Source organism: Aedes aegypti, chromosome 3 (genome assembly GCF_002204515.2).
Source record: "Aedes aegypti strain LVP_AGWG chromosome 3, AaegL5.0 Primary Assembly, whole genome shotgun sequence".
Lineage (NCBI taxonomy): Eukaryota > Metazoa > Arthropoda > Insecta > Diptera > Culicidae > Aedes > Aedes aegypti.
In genome coordinates this window covers 36,816,504-36,838,625 of record NC_035109.1, presented here as the reverse complement: position 1 = coordinate 36,838,625, position 22,122 = coordinate 36,816,504, and the positions used below count along the sequence as shown (strand labels likewise).

The window sequence follows — 22,122 nt, the reverse complement described above, 5'->3', positions numbered from 1 at the left end:
ATTCTCTCAGACTCTTGAGCAGGATTCTTTCAGAACCTTGAGCAGGACTATCTCAGAATCCTGAGCAGGACTATCTCAGAATCCTGAGCACGATTCTCTCAGAATCCTGAGCAGGATTATCTCAGAATCCTGAGCAGGATTCTCTCAGAATCCTGAGCAGGATTCTCTCAGAACCCTGAGCAGGATTCTCTCAGAATCCTGAGCAGGATTATCTCAGAATCCTGAGCAGGATTCTCTCAGAATCCTGAGCAGGATTCTCTCAGAATCCTGAGCAGGATTCTCTCAGAATCCTGAGCAAGATTCTATCAGAATCCTGAGCAGGATTATCTCAGAATCCTGAGCAGGATTATCTCAGAATCCTGAGCAGGATTCTCTCAGAATCCTGAGCAGGATTCTCTCAGAATCCTGAGCACGATTCTCTCAGAATCTAGAACAGGATTCTCTCAGAATCCTGAGCAGGATTCTCTCAGAATCCCGAGCAGGATTCTCTCATAATCCTGAGCAAGATTCTCTCAGAATCCTGAGCAGGATTATCTCAGAATCCTGAGAAGGATTCTCTCAGAATCCCGAGCAGGACTCTCTCAGAATCCCGAGCAGGATTCTCTCAGAATCCCGAACTGGATTCTCTCAGAATCCTGAGAAAGATTGTCTCAGAATCCCGAGTAGGATTGTCTGTATTCTGAGAGAGTCCTCAGCAGAATTCTCTCAGAATACTGAGCATGATTCTCTTCAGGAATTCCTACCAAGCTTCCATAGAAATTTATCAAATTTTTTGTCGGGAATTCCTTCTGGTCCTTCCAGGAATTTCTTCTGGTCCTCCGAGAATTCTACTGTATTTATTACGGGAATCCTTTCGGAGCTACACCGAGAATTCCTTTGGATTTGTTCATGGCTTCTCTTGGACTTCTTTCAGAGCTCCGCCAGCAATTCCTCGGATTTACTCTAGGCATTTTTCGGAGCTCCTCCAAGAATTTCTTTGGAAATCTTATCGGATTTTATTCAAAGTTTATCCAGAATTTCCTCCATGGTTCTGTCAGGATTTTTTCCGGAGTTTATCTGAAAATTATTCCTCCGGAGTCCCTGCAGAAATTTCTTTGAAAGCCCTTCAAGAATTTCTTCAGAGTACCTCATGGAATTTCTTTGGAGTTCTTCCGGGAATTCTTTTCGAGCTCCACCGGGAATTCCTCTAGGGTTTCTCTGGATTTCCGTTAGGAATTCTTTACGAGTTATTTAAAAAAAAATCCCTACATTTCCTCTAGTAATTTCTCCAGTGTTGCACAGAAAATTTCTCAAGAGTTTCTTCGGGAATTTCCTCAAGTTCATCGTCTAATTCCTCCTGAATTCCTCTAGAATTTGACTTAAGTTCCTTCAGAAATTCTTCTCGATTTCGTTCGATATTTCCTCTGGATTTCATCCAGCAATTCCCCGGAACTTTTTCTGAATTTCCATCAGGAATTCTTACATAGTTCTTCCTGAAATTCTCCTGGAGTTCCTCAAGCGGTTGTTTTGGATTTTATCCGGAGCTCAATTGGGAATGCCTTGTCTCCAGAAATTTCTCTGGAGTTCGTCAAGCAATAACCCCGGGGTTCTTTCAGAAATGCCTTTGGAGTATTTTTAGAACCGCATCCAGAGTTTCTCCAGGAACGCCTCTGGAGTTCCTCCAGGAATTGCTTAAAAATTCCTCCGGAAATTCCTTCAGAGTTCCTCCAGGAATTTTAATGGATCCTCACCGGTAGTTCCTCCTGAGTTGTCCCAGAAATTCCACCATAGTTCTTTCAGCATTTCTTCCGAAGTTCCTTTGGATTTCCGTCATGATTCCTTTTGGAGATTTTTTCCGTAGTTTTTTCAGGAATTCCTCCATAGTTCCACCACGATTTTTTTTTGCGGAATCCCCCCATGAAATTCTCTCAGAATCCTGCTTAGAATTTTCTCAGAATTTTTAAGCAGGATTCTCTCAGAATCCTGAGCAAGATTATCTCAGAGTCTTGAGCAGGATTCTCTTAAGGTCTTGAGCAGGATTCTCTCCGAGTCCTGAACAGAATTCTCTCAGAACCCTGAACAGAATTTTATCATAGTCCTTAGCAGGATTCTCTTAGAATCCTTAGCAGAATTCTCTCAGAATCCTGATTAGAATTTTCTCAGCATTCTGAGCAGGATCCTCTTGAAATCCTGAGCAGGATTCTCTCAGAGTCCTGAGAATGAATCTCTTCAGGAATTCCTTCGGAGTTCCTATAGAAATTTCTCGGAATTTTTGCCGGGAATTCCTTCTGAGCTCACCGGGAATTTTTTAAGAGTTCCTTAATTGTTGCTTTTGGATTTTTTCAGTAGTTGTTTCAGGAGTTCCTCTTGAGTTCCACCACGATTTTTTTTCCGGATCAAATCCCCCGCAATTCCTCTAAGAATTCTTCCAGCGTTTCTTTCGCAATTTCTATAGAAATTCATCCGGAGCTCCTACAGGAATTCCTTAGTTCCTCCGGGAACTCTTTCAGAGTTGCCTCGGGCATTCCTCCAAGAATATTTTCAGAGTTCCTCTAGCAATTCCTTGAGAATTCCTCCAAGAATATCTCCTGACTTCCTCTGGGGAATCTTCCAGCATTCCTGCGAAAATTCCTTCAGAGTTACTCCACGCATTCCTCCAATAATTTCTTCGGAATCTTTCCATGATTTGTTTCGGAGTTTCTCCAGGAATTGTTTCGTAATTTTCCAATAATTTCTTCGGAGTTCCTCTAGAACTTTCTCCATAATTTTTTTCATAACTTTAACGGGGAATTCCTTCGCAGCCCACCGGTAATTCCTTCGGATTCCCTCCATAGATCCTGCAGAAAATCTTCAGAGTTCTTCCAGAAATTCCTTGGAGTTCCTTCAGAAATTGCTCGGAGTTCTTCCAAGAACTCCATTGAAGATCCTCCAGAAATGTATGCACAATTCCTCCGGGATGTCCTCCATAGTTTCTCAGAAATTTCTCCGGAGTATCTCTGAAAGCAATTCAGCAGTTCCCCCAGATTTTTTTTAAGAGGTCCTCCAAGAATTCCTACAGAGTTCCACAAGGATTTTTTTTCCGGATCTCCCCCATGAAATCCTCCGCAATTCTTCCAGGAATTCTTCCAGAGTTTCTTCCACAATTCTCCAAAAAATCATCCGGAGCTCCTCTAGGAATTCCTTAGTTCCTTCGGGAACTCCTTCAGAGTTGTCCTCCAAGAATATCTTCAAAGTTTCTCCAGCAATTCCTCAAGAGTTTCTCCAGACTTCATCTGGGAAATCCTCTAGAGCTCTGCCGGGAATCCTTTCAAAGTTCCTGCGAGAATTCCTTCACAGCTGCTCCGGGCATTCCTCGAAGAATTTCTTCGGAATTCCTCCAAGATTTATTTCGAAGTTTTTTTCAGGAATTCCTTCGGAATTTCTACAGGAAATCTTTCGGACTTTTCCAGTAATTCCTGCAGATTTCCGCTAGAAAATTCTTCAGAAATTCTTTCAAAACTATTACCGGCACTTCCTTTGGAGTCCCATCGGTAATTCTTTCGGATTTCCTTCATAGATCCTGCAGAAATTCTTTGGAGATCCTCCATAAATTTCTGCACAGTTCCTCCGGGATGTCCTCCATAGTTCCCTCAGGAATTTCTCCGGAGATTCGTTGAAAAAAAAACACCAAGTTTCTTAGCAAATCCTTTGGAGTTCCCCCAGAATTTTTTTGGAGGTCCTCCGAAAGTTTCTTCAGAGTTCCACGTGGATTTTCTTTGGAGTTCCTCCGGAAATACCTGTGGAGCTCCGAGAATTCCTTCAAATTTTCACCATAGTTCCTCCAGGAATTTTATTTTATTTTATAATTCTTCGGAAGTTCAACCGGAAATTGCTCCGAAGTTCTTCCGCAACAGCTGCTCTTCCACCTATCAGTAAATATCAGGTGAAAAAATCTAGCTTCTGATAATAAACTTTAGAATTTTGCTGGTTCAATAATATTTGCTTCATTTTGTTGATCACATTGGAAATGGATCGAAAAAATACAACGACCGGTGCACACGCGTGCGGTTTGATCTATTTTTACAGGTCCACTGTATATTGACAGGTCCATTTTTGCTGAAAATTTGGTCCAATAAATAGACCATTGGTGGAGTTGCCCTAAAAAACAACTTTTCCTGTGGGAATTTTAGAACCCTATTTACTTCCACAAAGTTGGTCATTTTGACTATTTACATAATTTCGTAGAACAAATTAAACTTTAAAACTCATAAAATATTGAATGCAACTTATTGTTTCATTAATTTTCAACTACCGTTAATATCCAAAGACACCATATTCGAAGATAGTCAAATAAAAAATTGAAATTTAAATCACCAACTATGGTTAAAATTCTATCAAAATTTTCTGGTTACCCGATGTGACATATTGTTTGAGAATTTACATCCAAAAACGACACAAATTCATGTTAACGCACTACTAAACACAAGTGTCACAATTTCGAACATTCGTCCCACTGTGAGACGGTCGCATATCGCATCCCCTTCCCATCTGAATAGGTGTCAATGTCTCTTAATGAATACAGAAAGATTAGGCTAAGCGAACAATTAGTGCCGTAAGTGAAATGCAGATTGTAGTTGAATCCCTAGGTGTTAGTAACGTCACAACTCTGGAAGTATGTATTTATCGTTTAAGGAACTAGCTACTGGAAATCAGTGCGAAAAAGACTAACATTATTAATCGTTGCGACTGGTGCGAACAAGCGGCTGAAGCCGTCAGATTATTGAAACTTTATTTATTTGAAGAGTTTCCTCCTCTAAAATGATCAAATTAGCGCCCGAGTAGCCAAATCTAGAGATATCTACAATGTGCCACGAGAAACCGAAACTGAAACGTATCCTCTACTTTCCCCGGTCGAAACCAAACAGACACAATGCAACCCACCATTTAACATTATAAGGAAGAGCCGAAATTGAATATTCTCGCTGAAATTCGTCTTGCATCACAGAAGAAAGGCATTAGAAGATAAATGGACCAACATTAGTCTGAAACTTTAAAATATGATAACAAAAATAAACACTGAAACAAAACTGTCTTCTGAAAGCTGTCGAGTAGGTGAATAAAACAAAAATTCGTAGCAAATTCGGTTGCCGATTGCAGTAGGTCACAATTTGATGTTTCCAAAAATATCTGACAGGAGAGAATTATAAAAAAGAATCGAGAGGTACGAACAGAAAGCCCAACAAAAAGAACGTGAATTTCGATAGATTTTGCGAGAAGATTCCCTGTTGAGTTGGCCGCAATCTCGGAGACGTGTGTATGTGTGTGTAATCTTTAGAGGAAACATATATGAAATACTATTGACTATTGAACCTAATTAATAAGTGATCCGGGAGCCTGACGGGAGGGGCACAAACAATACAATACGATATTTAGAGGCGCCAAGCCACGGGAGGGAGGGCAGAACACGATCGATATAAACCATGAACACTAAAGAACACTAAATTATAGATGTAAAAATGTATGCAACGGTAAGGATTGGTACTGGAGTAAATTGTTAAGGTCCGATGGAGACACAAAGAAAGAATGCAACACAGTTGACAGATGTTAGTTGTTGAAGTAGATGACTGCGAGAGTATTTCACATGGCATTGGAGATCAGTTCGATTCGATTCATGCTTGCCCTGAAAAAATTACCGTGCTGTTCTGTCATAGCAAGCATCTCTTCGTTTTTGAAAACACTCTGGTTCAACAAGAACTTTTCCCAAAACAATGTAGCCCAATCTCAGAAGCAGGCATTACTTCACAACTGTGGGATTAAAAATCGTTGAATTAAATGGAAATAAACTATTTGGAAATGATACACAAAATCGGACGAAAAAACCGAAAATAATAAAAAATGAGATGTAAGTGATAAAATATAACGAATCAGAAGGGAGTGTGTCAAAGTGGTAAGTGGTAAATCACATCCAGTTGGAGAAGGGAACACTTTCTTGGGGCGGTTCTAGAACAAACATCCGAAAATACTTGTTTTTAATTATGAATCGTGGTTTACGGCTAACCAGCCGAGTGGAAGTTTAACAACTACCGAAAAGCTAAACATTACATATACTTTGCAATTGGATTGAATGGACAAATTGATGTGAAGTTTTGCGAAAAAGTTACACGTCTTCTCAGTGAGAATCAAACTCACGACTCCCTGATCTCTAGTTAGGGCGCGTTATCCCTACGCCATGAGAGGACTCATGAACGCAGAAGTTAACCTGAATTCGATTTCTGCTCAATAATCACGTGGTCCTTTTTCGCAAAGTGCACCTCTTTCGGAAGAATTAGATGCCCATCCAAAAATATGTGGTGTGCTTTTTCAATACCTAAAAAATAATGCGCTCTCGGGCTAGGCGTTGTGTTTGGATGGGCATCTAATTCTTCCGAAAAAGGGTGCGTTTTGCGAAAAAGGACCACGTGATTATTGAGCTGAAATCGAATTCAGGTTAATTCAGGGCCCTGCGCATTTCAACTCGCGCGTGGGATGCGTTGAGCTTCCAATAAAACTTCCGCGTTTCTTGAGAACGATAGAGCAGTTCCATTTCTTGGCATTCCACCTCTTCCAGGCGGCGTTTTTTCATAGCTGCCCGCGCTGCATTCTTCCCCTCCAAAACCTCTTGGCACTCCGAACCAATCGCTTCTTGAACTTCGTTCAACATATCCGAAGATGCTTTCAGCAGCGTCGTTAATGGCTGTAGGACAACAATTGAAAATTCCAAGTTTTATCAACGCCGTGCAGTAATTTGATATTGTTTCACGTAGATTAGATGCATCTTAACTCCCTGTATGAAATAAATCAAGCCATCTGTGTCGAGATCTGGAACATCTCAACGCCCTGTAAAACATCAATCGAAATTTTCATGCTGTATTAACGTCATGGAGTAATTTGACCTTATTCCATGTAAATCTGGTGCATCTTGACGCTCTGTAGGACATCAATTGTAAATTCCTATCTTTATCAACGCCCTGGCTCTATTCTACACAGCTCTTTGCGCGATCTATAGCATCTGAACGCTCTGTAGAAAATAAATCCAAACCTACGTGCTCCAGGGCGTTGGAGTAATTTGAGCTTATTTCATGTATATCAGATACAACTTAACGCCCTGTAGGACATTTATTGTAAACTCTAAGCTGGATCAACGTTCTGGATTCATATGAAATTTTCCCATGTACATCAGGTGCATGTGACCGCCTTTTAGGGTTTAATTTGATAATTCCAAGCTGTATCAACGCCCTGAAGTAAGAGTCCACAAAGATCTTGGCGAGATCTGAAGCATCTTTACGCCCTATTGCAAATCAATCGATTTTTTCTTGCTGTATCTAACCCCTACGGTTATTTGACTTTATCCTATGTAGATCATGTGCACCTCATAGCCCTGTATAACATCAATCGAGATTGTCAAGCTGTATCAACGCTCTGGATTAATTTGATTTTGCCTCAAATAGATCAGCTGTATCTAAACGCATCATCATAAATTCATTGCTGTATCAACGCCCTGCAGTAATTTGTCCTTATCCTTTGTCGATTAAGTGCATCTTAACGCCCTGTAGAACTTCAATTGTAAATTACAGGATGTATCAACACCCAGGAGAATTTTGACAGTATTTCAAATAAATCAGGTGTATTTCAACGTCCTGTATCAAATTAAAATTGGTCCAACATCAATTATAATTGGTAAGCTATATCAACGCCCTTGAGTAATTTGACTTTATCTCACCTATATCTTTGCAAGATCTGAATGATCTAAAAACCCCTTTGGAAAATCAATCGAAATTTTTCATGCTGCTTCAACACACTAAATTTTTTTATCTTGTGTTATGTGAATCAATTGCATTTTAACGTCCTGATTAAGATCAATTGCAAATTCTAATCGGTACATACGACAAATTTGACCTTATCCTATGTAGATCAAGTGCGCCTTGACGCCCTAAATCAATTGAAAATTTCAAGCTGTATCGATGCCCTGGAGTAATTTGACCTTAATTCAAGAAGATTAGGTGCATCTTAACGCCCTGAAGGATATCAATTGTATAATACATGCTTCTAAAACATATTAGAGTAATCTGACATTGTCTTATGTAGATCATTTGCATCTTAACACTCTGTATGGTATGAATCAAAATTGTCAAGCTGTATAAATCCCTTTGACTAAATTTTAGATCAGCTGCATCTTAACGCCCTCTATGACAACAATCGAAATTAACCCGAGCTGTATTAACGTACTGGAGTAATTTGATATTGTCTCAGTAACTCAGAATCATCTCAAGTAACTCTTGAAGTTTGATGAGATACATGAAATTTTTAAGCAGAAAAAAATAATGTACCTAATATGTTCTAAAGACAATCAGTTCGTATTCTTGTTCATTTTGGGCCAATAGTTTTCATGTGATAGTGACGAAAATTTATTATCAAGTACGCATCAAAAACGGTATTTGCTGAAATGAGTTTGAAAACCTACTGTAAATAATAATTAACAAGTCTAAAATCCACTAATAGAACCAACGCCAAACTTCTATTATAAACGCGTAATATTTTGAAATCCAGGGCAATTGTCAATTTTTTTGTACTTTAATATCACTTTAATATCTAGATGTCCCGCTTTAAGAAACCTTGAGCATTTGTTCGTGAACTTAATTTTTCGATTCTATTTATATATAAAATAATATAAGGGAATTTACGCATTTTCAGTATTCTAAGCCAATGCCGTGATTCATTTATTATTTTCTCGGACATACGCAGACAAACTAAATGTTTGTTACGTTTATGTGCTGCTCAATCCTGTCTTGGATCACACAGGCAGGCTTGTTGAAAACTTTTTAGAAACGTTTTAACAACACTTCAAATACCTCATGTAGTTGTGACTATTGTCGGCATCCTCGTTTTCTTCAGCAGCCTTTCCCATAATAACTACAGGTAAATCTGCTCGGCAATTCCACATAAGCCACATTTTGAGGCGTATTTATTTCAATCAATGACATCTTTTGCGAAATTGTTTGTTCGGAAATCTCGTCAGGGGACGACAGTGTGAAAGTGTGACAGTGCTTTTATTACCTTTTAATACCTTTTAATATTAAAAGGGGGGTCTAGAAATCCCGAAAAATGATGGACGTCATATTTGAAACTTCCCTTAGAAAAAACAGAGATAGAACAGCTGCAAAAACTAGGTGAGCAACGGTATTAGCCGTTTGAAATGAACGATTTTCTAAATTTACAACATATTTTGTACAACAAAGAAAAAAGTATTAAATCGCTGGTTTTTTCCTCGAGTAAACTGTAAAATGGGATTAAATTTTGAGTAAAAAATCTGGCGGCCGTCTTAATTTTAAGCAAAATTATGAGTTACTTAGTATTATGATACTCATCATGTTGAAATGAAATAAAAATTGAGTTGAAGCAAATACTCTCCATTTTGAAAAACTGTGTGAATTTTGATCATTTGTCCCTGGTTTTGAAGATACTCCGATGTATCTAGAGGGCTCGACATAATCCATATATTTTTTTTAAATTTATAGCTGTTTCTCCGTTTCACATTTGAATTGGAATGAGTATTGAACACAAACTAAACACGTGCAAATGCATATTAGTTCTCATGTGTTTGGAATATGTATTAATTTGATACAATTTTCGAGTGAGACTCCCTCATTAACGCCTGGGAGTACAACCGCCCTCTGGGCTTCGTGAAAATCGTGCTCCTGCTTTCAAGACCCAATTTCAACCCGAGCCTACACGTCGATGAATGATTCATGCTATCGAGATTATGTTGTTCGCTCTGGGGGTTTGTGAACAGTAAATATAAGGAAACCGGACTGCACTATGGCAGAAAAACTCTTAATAGCAGACTTATTAAAAGAAGAAAAAGAAGACGAAGAGGAAGTCTGTCAGTCCCATGACGGATCGAAAACAACCCCAAGTCACAATTTATAACTTGTTTTGATTGAAGGTTTCATAGGGGTCATTCAAAGCTTTTGTTGCAAAAATATTTTTTTCCACAAAATAAATATTGTCAGGAAATTTAAAATTGTCGGGTTATCCCAATCAAAAGTTACATTGATTTAAATTTTGGAATGGGTGAAAGACTACCCAAGGTCTTCACAAAGGTTAAACACGGTTACTTGGGAGCAACGTCGAAGAAAAGAGGGTTCATCTTTCGATTTTGTTCTTCTAATTTTTAGTTTCTTTATTAACATTTACAAGCATTACATTCATTTCTTATATCTAGATGTTCTATGTAAGGTATCTTAATTAGGTAAAAATCTTTTTATTATAAACTATTATTAACATTTCGTGAACAGCAAATCTCCTTTTATTTCCACATGCAGTTCAGATTTTCAGATAAAATAACAATAACAAAAAAAAATGGATAGATACAGACATATCATAGTTTTATTACATTTATTACAGCACTCAATTTCAATGCGGTTTTTGAAAACCAAATATTTAACCTGGAATTTTTCAATTTATTTTTATTATAGTTTTCATTTTTTTTATTATAGTTCCAAATAAGTCCCCCAAGGATTGTTGCCAACGTTCTCCTGATGGATAATGTTTTCGAATTCTTTAGGAAAACTATTTTCAACTGAACCAGTGGTTACTGAATGTAAATTGCGTGCTATTGCAAACTGCTGAGCAGGATTTTTTTTTGCTTTTGGGTAACATTCTAAATACCGTGACAGGAAAAAAAACTAATGTTCGTTAATCACAAGATTATTCTTCAAACAATGTTTTTATTTTGCTATTAAGTGCGTGTAGACCTTTAATAAGAATTGTTACATATGGCTTAAATAAATGGCTAAAAATGTTTAGTTTTATTTTCAAAAATTCCTAAGAAGAACTGTTGTTTAAAATTAAAAAATATTATAATGAAAACAAAAATCCTTATTTTTTCAACGAATTGTATCTTGGTATCCTTTACTAAAGCAATGTTATTTGAATAAACCGCAGATCAGACTGCAAATAACATTTGATATGCTTAATGCCCTATTTAAGACTGCTTAGCTGTCTAGTGGTAGAATACGCACTGCTATTTAAAATCTGTTGGCTACCAATCAGCATTTTAACTGCACAAGCTGTTTTCGACTCAAAGCAACTGACATGCTTTCCTGTTGCTTCCCAATAGCAAAGAAAGAAGAGTGTGGATGACACGTTATCAATCTGACAAGATATTCCTTCTTTCTCAAACACATAGTACGTTCGCTTGGCTCACATCGGCTTCTGACGATATTGTTGCCATCCTTTTCCTTTTCACTTATCTTTTAGTTGACCAAAATGTTGTCACAGAAGGCTGGGAAGAAAGCTAACGGTAAAATTTCATCCGTTTTTGATCTTGCTAATTTTATACTACAAGTGTGATCCTTGCTGATGGGTATGAAATATTAAACGTACTAATTTCTACAGAGGAACTGAAAATCATTAGCAGACTTTTTTTACAGCTATTGTTTCCAATGAGTAGGATTGTTTATGATTTGCATGTCAAAATTACCCTGCTCCAGGGATTAACACAGGAGAATTTAACAAAATGATGGTTTAAATACGGCATCAAATCAGTACTGCTCATCCTATCACATATGGCACATGCTGGATCGTGGCAGAACAAAATCGTGATACCGTCGGGTGTAAGTACAAATCGCAATCGTTATTTGAAGCAAAAAAATAAACAATCTGTTGATTGAAAGCGTGTGGACGCGGGAGAAGCAATGTATGGAAGTGGGAGTAGTGGTGAAACTATTTTTGTTTTGATTTCTTCCATATCGAGGCGTTACGCTTTTTGACAGCCACAAATAAACGTTGCTGAAGGTCTAGCACTACGACAACCTTTTATTTCGCCAAAACCTGTTTTGGTGAAGCACTATCGGCAGATATACGGCTGACAAGCATTTATTGCCATGCCTTTGAGGCGACTATAATGCTAAAATAATTCCATTTTAAATGCTTCATGGTTACTTGGGACATATGTCAGATGATAAGCATGAGTTCGCATTCAGCACAAAAGATAAGACTTCGGACTGCCAATCTGAAGACTTTGGGTGCGATTGTTGAAAATTGTATTTTTGCAATTTCTCATCGTAACCGGCTGTTTTTCATCACGCCAATCTGTCACGAAACGGCCTATTTTCCTGCACTGAAGTATGCAGTGCGGGAATAGTCATTACGCAACTGATTACCAGTGCTGTAATGATCAATTACGCAACGCTTTCTAATTACGCAACTGTTTTGAGTTGCGTAATGAATCAGAGCACAAGAATTTTTCAGAAGTTGTAAAATAATGATGAATGCATTCCGATATAACTTCTGATACCCTCAAGTGGTCTTCTACGAAATTGCAAAAAAATGTTGTGCGTAACTCATTGCAGAACTCAATTTTTACAGCACTCGTCGTAATTATCCTACTCGGCAAGCCTCGAAGGATAAATTTACAACTCGTGCTGTAAAAATGATCATTCTGCAACTTGTTCCGTAAACTACTATTCTCTACTATGAACAGACTCTGTTTTGAAGTTATTGAAGAATTAGTAGAGTAATTCCTCTAGAAAATCCTCAAGAAATATTTGGAAAAACAACCATGGAAAATTTATCCTCATTTTGAATTATCAATAGCAGCATCATTGAGTTATATTTGTTACCAACTAGAAATTTGACATTGACGTCGTTTCTCACTTATATTGTTAAATATTGTATACTTCTGATCATTTGTCATGTAAATTTAAACTTCATTTTTAAATTTTACTCAGAACTTGTCTTCAAACTTTAATTGAGAAAGAATCAGAGAATAATACATTCGTTCTAAACGTGAATGCATCTCTTTCCCAGTCTTTTTTTTTAATTTCTTTATTAGTATCATTCCAAACATTACATTCATTATTTCTTATATCTAGGTGTTCTGTGTTATAAGACAACACTATCATCCTAATTTGGTATCACAAATCTAAGATTTTATTAACATTTTGTTAACAACATATTACATTTCATTTGCCGTAGCAGTTCAGATGTTTTACAGGCGAGTTGATTCCACCTGCTGCTAAGAGCTAACTTAACCTAAACATATAACGCATTAATCGTGGCAATAGAAGATTGTAACAATTTTTGCCTGAAATTATTAATTATTTTATTTGACATTTGTTCCAATGTTTCAACATTGGATATTCTATGTAACTCATTGGTACTATACCAGGGAGGAAGCCTTAGAATCATTTTCAAAAGTTTATTTTGAATTCTCTGTAGAGCTTTTTTCCTGGTATTACAATAGCTAGTCCATATTGGTACAGCATACAACATGGCTGGCCTGAAAATTCGTTTGAATATCAAAAGCTTGTTTGTAAGACAAAGTTTTGATTGTCTATTAATAAGGGGATAGAGACATTTTACATATTTATTACATTTGGCTTTTACCTTTGTGCTGTGCGTACACGAATGCTCTCTGCTAGAGCAATGAAACATTACTTTTCAGAGCTAAAATTAAAAACAGTACTTTTCGTTTTTGAGTTATGGCCAATATTGTGAAAAATGTCCAGATGTGCCATATAAGACTTTTCTTTGAAAAATCATAACTCAAGAACAAAACATTGTAGAAACAAAATTTTTATATGAAAATTCAAGCAAATTTTCTCAGAAATCCAAAAAAAAAATATGAACTGGAAAAAGTTTTCCACCAAATTTTCCACCGTTGGGGAAATTGATAAAGAAAAGCTGGAAAATCTATGCCCGAACTCGCGAAAATTTTTTAATAAAATATTTTTAAGAAAGAAACTTTATAAACTTCAATTCTGGTAACTTTTAGGATGTACTTTATTTTTGTTCCTGAGTTATGGTCAATTTTGTGAAAAATGACCATATTAGCCTTTGCTTTGAAAACCCATATTTCAATCGAAGCATCAGAAAAACAAGGTTTTTTTTTATCAAAGCAATTGCAAATTTTCTAAAAGATCTGAAAGAAACGATATGGGATTGGTTTTAATGAAGTATAAGTCGGATTGGATTATATTTTTCATGAAACATTACACCGTTGTCTAATAACACCCAACACTTAGATATAAAAATTAATGTAATGTTTGGAATGATATTAATAAAGAAATAAAAAAAAGATTGAATTTGTGTTTGCTTTTTAGGTAGCTATAAGTAAACGTGTGTATTAAAACATTGCATACATGTTGTTTGGTCTTCATTTTGTCACATCTTCCTTCAGTGGTGCATTTTACCCCAGGTCCCCCTAGATGATGGAGTTATATTTCCGCACGCTTCGCTTGTTAGTTCTTCTATCTATGCGATGGTTACACCTAAAGAAACTATAAGCAAAGAAGCGAAATGTTCCAATTGGAATTCCAAGTTTACTGTCAATGTCATTCCAATCGAGCAGGAGACTTGTCAAACACTTTTTCACACAAGCTGAAAACGGCTCACACAAAAATGTTACCGCCAACGAAAATTTTGCTTCTTCTGAAGTAACATATCTTCTGAATACTTGAGTGTCGGTTGCAATTTTCATGCTTTGCATGCTCTACTCATTACATTGGTTTTCTACACATTCAGTCAATTTTTCATTCGTTACCCAAAACTGTGAAAACTCAACACATAAAACTTGTGACTCAATTTTAGCGTGGGATTCAACATTGGCAGTGCTGCGTAATAGATTTGGCATAGTTGCTAGCTGATTTATTTTGAATATGATCAGATTTCGTCTCTTTATAATTTAGACTCTTTAGTTACACCGATGTTAATTGTCCTGCGAATTCTGGAGTTTGCAACAATTCAATGCATTCTTCTACACCATGTTTAATCGCAAATTGTAGTGCTGTGCATCCGGAGTCATCTCGTAAGTTAAAATTGATTGTCTCTCTGTCACACAGTTTCTGAATGGCATTCATATTGCGGTGTTCAATAGCAACATGCAAGGGCGTCTTTCCGTTCAATGCTTGAACGTTGAGGTTAGCTCCGCGCCTTATTAGTAGCACTGTGTAATCTTCTAAATCATTACTTGTAGCATAATGGAGGGCTGTGTATCCACATGTGTCCGTTGAGTTGACATTTAGTGCTGAGTAGTTCAACAACTCGGCAAAAAAAATCAGTTGCAAATATTGTGCTGCGATGTGCAACGCACTTTCTCCTTCATTCGTTTGGGCATTTAGGATATCGTCAGATGCTCCCCGCTCAACAATCTGTTTCAAGTGTTCGACGATTCCCCATGTTGCTGCGTAATGTAGCGCAGTGAATCCTTTCTTATCTTTGATCGTTACGTCAAGCGATTGATTGCGCAGCAATTGTTTCATACAATCTGGGTGATTTTCTTGTGCTGCAATGTGAAACGCTGTTTGTCCGTTATTTGCTTGAGTATTAATGCCAGCACCTCGCACCAACAAATGCTTCACGCAATCTTCAAGTCCAAACTTTGATGCACGATGAAGCGCTGTGAAACCATTTTCATCTTGTAACGTCACATCTATTGTGCTACATAGCAGTAGTTCTTTTAAACAATCATCTTGATTTACGTAAATCCTTCTATCTAAAAACATCATATCCACTGGAGTGGGACCAGCGTTTTTTCTAGAATTAACGTCAGCACCATGTTTCATCAGCAATTGTAAACACTCGAATCGTCTTTCTTCAGCTGCGTAATGAAGAGCTGATAATCCGGCGTTGTCCTTGTCGTTAACGTTGATACATCCCATAATAAGTAACTCTTCAACAACCGCGAAATTGTTACATCTCACAGACAAGTGCAACAATGTTTTTCCATCTAAAGTTTGTACATTTATATCTGCTCCTTGATCTTGAAGTAGTTTAAGGTAATTTTTATGTCCAGTTTGAGCAGCATACTGCATAGGAGTATACCTTCTCTTATCCTCCACATTCACCTGAATTCCGTCGATGGAAAGTAGCTCCTCTACAATCTCAAGGTAGCAGCTTTGGCTGGCAGCAAAGTGTAGGGCTGTCTTTCCATCAATAGCATCAATAGCGTTGACATCAATTCCTTGTTTAACTATGCGGCTAACAAACCCTTCCAGGCCACATCGAGCGATACAGTGAAGTGCTGTATATCCCGAACTATCCACAACTGTTACATCAAACAAATCGTTGTTGAGCAATTCTCTCACACATTTGTAAGATTTTTTTTTTTTTTTTTTTTTCTCGATGCCAAGTGGAGAGCTGTTTCCGCCTCAATTGTTTGGGCATTTACATCAGCACCAGCATTCATTAACAATTTCATACAACACTCGGATCCAGTATAAGCTGCGGAAAGCAGTGCTGTAAATCCATTTTCATCCTTCTCATCAACCGGTTGACCAACGCTCAACAGCTTTTTTACGCATGAGATGTGGTTTCTTTTGGCTGCCAAGTGCAACGGTGTTTGTCCTGAATCCGATCGAGCATTGGCATCTTCACTCTTTTTGAGTAGCGGTTCTAGGCAATCAACTAATCCGTTTTGTGCAGCATAGTGCAGGGCTGTGCAACCATACTTATCCACCACGATTCTCGAGCCGGATAAGAGCAAACGCTCCACAATTTCCAGTCGTGATACGTGTTCGACTTGGGAAATGCGGAATGAATACGTAAGATCAACTGCGGAGTGTAATGGCATTTTACGAGTTTCATATGTCAAGGCATTTACGTTAGCTCCAAAGTCGATTAACAAATTCACACATTTTGGATTTCCATGTTTGGCAGCATAATGCAGAGCTGTTAAACCGTCATTATCCTTTAAACCATTTTTCGTTTCGGTCTTTTCCAACAGTTTTCTCAAAAAATCAACCTGATTGTTTTTCGCTGCAATGTGGAGTGGCGATTCCCCAAATGTCGACTGTCCATTGATATCAACGTTAAATTTGAGCAGTGTTTCTATGAGCTCTGTCAGACCTACCTTAGCTGCATAATGGAAAGTGGTGAAACCGTTTTTATCTTTTACGTCAATCGTAGAGCATGACATAAGTTTCTCCACACATGCTTTACGGGAATGATGATTTTTAATTTCGAACGCAAATAAAAGTGGAGTCATACCGCTTTTTGTTTCCGAATTAATGTCGGCTCCTCGGTCAATGAGTAGCTGTACGCATTCAATATAGCCTACCTTGGCCGCAACGTGAAGTGGTCTCTGGCCTTTATCATCAGTACACTCGATGTCTGCTTTCCGATCCACTAGCAGTCGTATTAAACTCAGGTCTCTGTGTTCGGAAATAGTAGCGAGAAGTAGTTTTTCGCAACTGAACTCAGACAGAATATTTTGCTCTATAAGATATTTGGCAATTTCTGTACGACTTTCTTTAACTAACAGAGTAGGGTTAACGAATAACAGTTTATGGCTGCTGGAATCGCTTCGCGAAGCAAGAAGTTTCACTACCTCTAGATGACCGGAATTGGCGGCATACTCAAGCGCTGTTTGGTCGATGTATCTATAATTCACATTCATCTTGTACTCGTCGATCAGATAAATTACCAATTCGTAGTATCCAACACGTGACGCTTCGTGAAGCAAAGAGCCATAGCCTTCGAAGCAGATCTTCGTAATATCACGACTTTTAAGTAACGCTTTGACGATTTCGATACAAGCCGCTTCGCATGCCCAGAATGTCATCACACTTTTCTCGCTGTTAATTTCGATCAATTTCGTCAATTGTGCGTTGCTTCGAGGTAAGTTCTCCTCAATAATCGTCAGAACGAATCTTCGAACGGTTTCATTCCACTCTAGGATGTTATGAAGGTTGTCCCTATAGCTATGTAGATTTTCATACAAATGTAGTGCTACCAGGTATTCGGCGTACGTCAAATGAATCAATTCCGTCGTATCGTCAGATTTATTTATTATAACGGAAGTTTCTTTCCCAGTGTTGATGCGTTCCATAAACTGCAAGTAGCGCGTATCATCGATGGATGCATTTATCCCGTCAATGTTGCATTGTTGGATTGCCAGAATTTGATGAACGTGGATGAATTCTTCATACAGTGTTTGCCATTCCTCATCGAAAGGCTTGATCTCGGAATATGCATTGCATTCGTTTTTCTTGCCCATTTTAATCATAAACGTTGATCGCAAGAACTGGTCATACAAACTGACCATGCTACAATTCTTTGCTGCGAGTAGATCGTGGATAATCTCTGATTTATCGGACTTCTGGAATTTTTCGAAGCGTGTCGAATACGCTCTAGCCAACATGTGAGCCATAAGAGGAATTCCAGTGAAAAAAGATGGCCAATCGATAATGCAAGAGGCTAGTAGTATTTTTGGGTGGAACATTTCAAGCAGTTTGTTTGCGAAAATCTCGAATTTTTGCATTTTAGCTTCGTCATTGGAAACATTCCAGTTCAGCTTCAAAACTGCAACTTGTTTATCGTATTCTAATGGTGCCAACTTCATTGCCTTTGATTCAAATGAAATTTCCAGTATCTGTTTCACGTTAAGTCTACCACTAATAATCAATCGAATATTGTTAAAATCAAGCAGTCTCTTTAAAACTGCAATGGCTGCCATGGATTGCGTCGAAGTAATTTCATCAAACCCGTCAAACAAAAGTATGTTTCTAGTAACATTATCATTTGAGCTCGTCGTCAAAATCTCTATATTGTATTCCGACAGAATAGAATCAAACAATGTATTTATAAACTCTTCTGTGTGACATTTTGTCGTATTTTGGAAATTTTTCTGCAGTTGTTTTAAACTGATCATGAAAACATTCCAAGTGTTGTACTTAATTTGCAGTTGATAAGCAATATGTTTCAAGAAAACTGTTTTTCCCATTCCTGGCTTGCCAAGTATCAGTAAACATTTTTGTTCATTGAAAATTCTATTCATTTTGAGCACTAATTCATAATCTTCAACATTCATGGAACCCAAACATCCGAAACTCATGTAGGCGAATTTCAAAGAACGGTTAACGTAAGACCTATAGAAATCGTTTCTAACGGGTGAAAAATGTTTCTCCAGCATTCCGAAAACCTCTCTGCCATCCTGCCATGTTAGCCAGGGCACTGTCTTTCGTTCTCTCACCAATGCTTCGATTGGCTCTTGCCACTCGTCAAGCTTTGCTTCAAGTTTACCCATAGCAGTATATGTCCCGTCTTTTAACTGTTTACTGATTTCGTCTGGCATAATCCACGATCGCATCTTTATGCGGATTTCTTCTCTTAAAATATTTTTAAAATTTTCCGGTTGCTTAGTACAAAACGTTAGCTGTTTAAAAAAGTTCTTTACGTCATCTTCTGTAACAAAGACAGGCTTCAATGCTTTACGATCACCCATTATGAGAGTCTTGATATCTCTTGATCCTTTTGCATCGCTTTTTCTGATTCTGTTCACATGTTTCTCAATGCATCTGATATCTTGATTCTTGGACTTATAGTAAGAATCTAATACCTCGTACAGCTTTTCGTCGTTATCGCGGTATTTAACATAATTGCCGGTTATCTCAATAATTTCATTCAAAGGTGCTTTGTGCTTTTGTAGTTTGTCAGGAATAAATATGCACCTTGGATCAAAAAGTTCGACGAGGCCATTTTTTAAGTCATCGAATTCAGTATTCAATTTACTAACCATTTCCTGTATTGCCGTCTCTTTCGGCACAAATTCTTCGTACATTCCTCCTTGGCCAGTAAAATCAATCAAGCTGTCGACTTGACGAGTTTTGAATGTTCCCCAGTACAACACGTCTTCTCTGTCTAGATCCTTGTTGGTGAAAATGAAGTACCGCTTCTGTCCATTTATGTTTTTTTCTGTATGCATGAAAGATTTGAAATATATGCCCATATTAAAATCTTTTTTTTCCCCGGACTTGAAAAGATCTATGGACGAAATTCGTTTCATGTTTTCAAAATGTTTGATTTGAATCAACAACGTTTCATTGTTGTCTTCCTTCACGAATACAATATCGTCGAACTTTTCACCGGCGGATACTTCAATGCCCATTTTAAAGTTGATGGATTGCATCGATGCTCTTGCGAACAAACCCGAGAAGAGGTCGCTTTCATATTGATAACCGTGCGCAGAGTTATTTAAACAGCATTCGTATTCTGCACGAGCTGATCTGAAAAAATAAAAGAGAAAAATTGAAAATTCATTGCCATATGTTCTTTTTATTTTTTCAGCTTACAAAAGTGGTTAAGATGCAACTGATGAGGACTTGCAAGTCTAATACTTTTCTGGTGGATCTGTTGTTTAATTAGACTTACCCTGGCGATGCTTCAGAAGTTATGTTAGCAACGGCATCCAAAGATGATCTAAACCTTTTCGATGGTATCGGATCTTCTATGGACTTGCAGCACTTTTTCGAAGTTGACGCCATCGTAGAAAGTTGATGGTATTGTTGCAAATAGTTTGAAATAGCTACTATTTGATGAGTTTACTTTCAGTTCTCAAGAGGAAATCTGAAAAAAAAATGAATTTATAATGAATGGTTATATTTTTTGGCGGTTTTTGTGTTTCGTTTTGTCATGAATTCGTAATATTATTCATATTGAGAATAAGGTGTACCTGCACACTTAGAAAAAAATCGTGTTAATTCACGCCTGTTGGAGAGCAGTAGGTCATGAAAAAGAACGAAGAAATTTTTTTTCATTATTTGTCAAACCGCGTGTTAGATTAATGCATTAAAGCGAAAACCTCCAAATTAGAAACCGTTTAAGTTGTAATTTAATTCTCCATTGCGGAGATTTCCCGAAGAAAAAGGAAGAAGTGTTCTGTCGGATAGTTTCCCATAATTTGTAGGTGAGCGAAACTATCAAAGCGATTCTGTGTCAGCCTCTGTGTAGAAGCAAGAAGAGCTCCCGAGAAGACGTTCCCGTCGCAGCGACCGAATAGGTGCAACGCAGGTACGGTCCCTAAGAACCTTTTAGACTATCATTGCAAAATCCCGAACTTAGAAAGAAAATCCACAATGCAACGAACCCCCGTAAACAAAAATGTATCAGCTAGTATTCCAAGAGTTAATGATAGCATAAGCGGTGAACAACATGACAGAAATAAGACAGTATCTGAATCGTTAAGAAGATGCGCACATAGAGGTCCCCAAGCAAACTGCCACAAACACCAACGCACAATCAATCTTACACAAGTCGATTTCCTCAGAATGAAAACGTATCGATGTTTGTTTGACGTCACTGAGCTTTCGGTCAACGGCAGGCCAACAAGAAAGTGGTTGTTTTGCAGCAATTCTGTTTACATTTGGATTCTCACAGCAAACAAAAGCAATGTTGCAACATTGCACTACTACGCAGGCAACTGGATTGGTCTATAACATAAGTGGAACTCGAGCTCAAGAAGTGAGACCCACTTTAATATTTGCATGCTGGTATACACGGAGCCACAAATCAACCCAACTTTGACTTCTTTTGACGCAATTCGGCTCTTCCGTGGGATAACCCAAATTTGGGTAAACTGACATATACCTATCATTCGGTTGTTTTCATATGACAACGGCAAAACAAACAACTCCGTGCAAACAAAAATCTACCCAGCGTTAGCTTTCGATGTCTCCGTGATGGGTAAAAACAACTTAACGTTGGGTAAACTCGAAAGAACCCAAATTTGGCTTTTTCCATTGAACTTCGACGATGGGTCGGTGCATCTCTCTCTGTTTTTGACAACATTGCTGTTGCGCAGCATAGCCGTAGCGGTAAACGCGCAGCTATTCAGCAAGACCAAGCTGAGGGTCGTGGGTTCGAATCCCACCGGTCGAGGATCTTTTCGGGTTGGAAATTTTCTCGACTTCCCAGGGCATAAAGTATCATCGTACCTGCCACACGATATACACATGCAAAAATGGTCATTGGCATAGTAAGCTCTCAGTTAACAACTGTGGAAGTGCTCATAAGAACACTAAGCTGAGAAGCAGGCTCTGTCCCAGTGGGGACGTAACGCCAGAAAGAAGAAGAAGCTGTTGCGGCAGAGGCAAAACAACCCAACCGTGGGTAAAAACTAAATGCAGTTTACCCAAATTTGAGTAAAAAGAACTTATTTTTTGAGTAGCCTGATATCTCCGTGTAAAAAAATCGAAATGTCAAAAAAGTTATACCACTAATACATCAATCAACATTCACGCTAAGCCAGCTCTACGCAGCGCATGTGTTCAAACTACACAGAATGAGGCAACCAATGCAGAACTGGCTGATTGAGTGAAAATTCTGTGCAGGTCGCACTCATTCTGT

At 38.0% G+C, this 22,122-nt stretch overlaps 2 protein-coding genes across 9 annotated transcripts in view; both read right to left on the bottom strand.

The window, feature by feature from the left end:
- Positions 1 to 14,109: 14,109 nt before the first annotated feature.
- LOC5572217 (putative ankyrin repeat protein RF_0381) lies at positions 14,110 to 15,828 on the bottom strand. Its single transcript, XM_021855866.1, has one exon. The coding sequence runs from the start codon at positions 15,810 to 15,812 to the stop codon at positions 14,697 to 14,699; it is 1,116 nt and encodes a 371-aa protein (XP_021711558.1). The 5' UTR covers positions 15,813 to 15,828; the 3' UTR covers positions 14,110 to 14,696.
- The window catches only part of LOC110679867, a 37,192-nt gene continuing 30,305 nt past the window's right edge, over positions 15,236 to 22,122 (bottom strand). For 7 of the 8 annotated variants that reach the window (XM_021855859.1, XM_021855861.1, XM_021855857.1 and 4 more), the window contains exons 3-4: positions 20,149 to 20,343; positions 15,236 to 20,003 (exon numbers count right to left, since the gene is read on the bottom strand). In XM_021855859.1, the coding sequence (XP_021711551.1) occupies positions 16,082 to 20,003; positions 20,149 to 20,261 (4,035 nt within the window). In that variant the 5' untranslated portion in view covers positions 20,262 to 20,343 and the 3' untranslated portion in view covers positions 15,236 to 16,081. The other variant, XM_021855865.1, reaches the window with a different exon arrangement.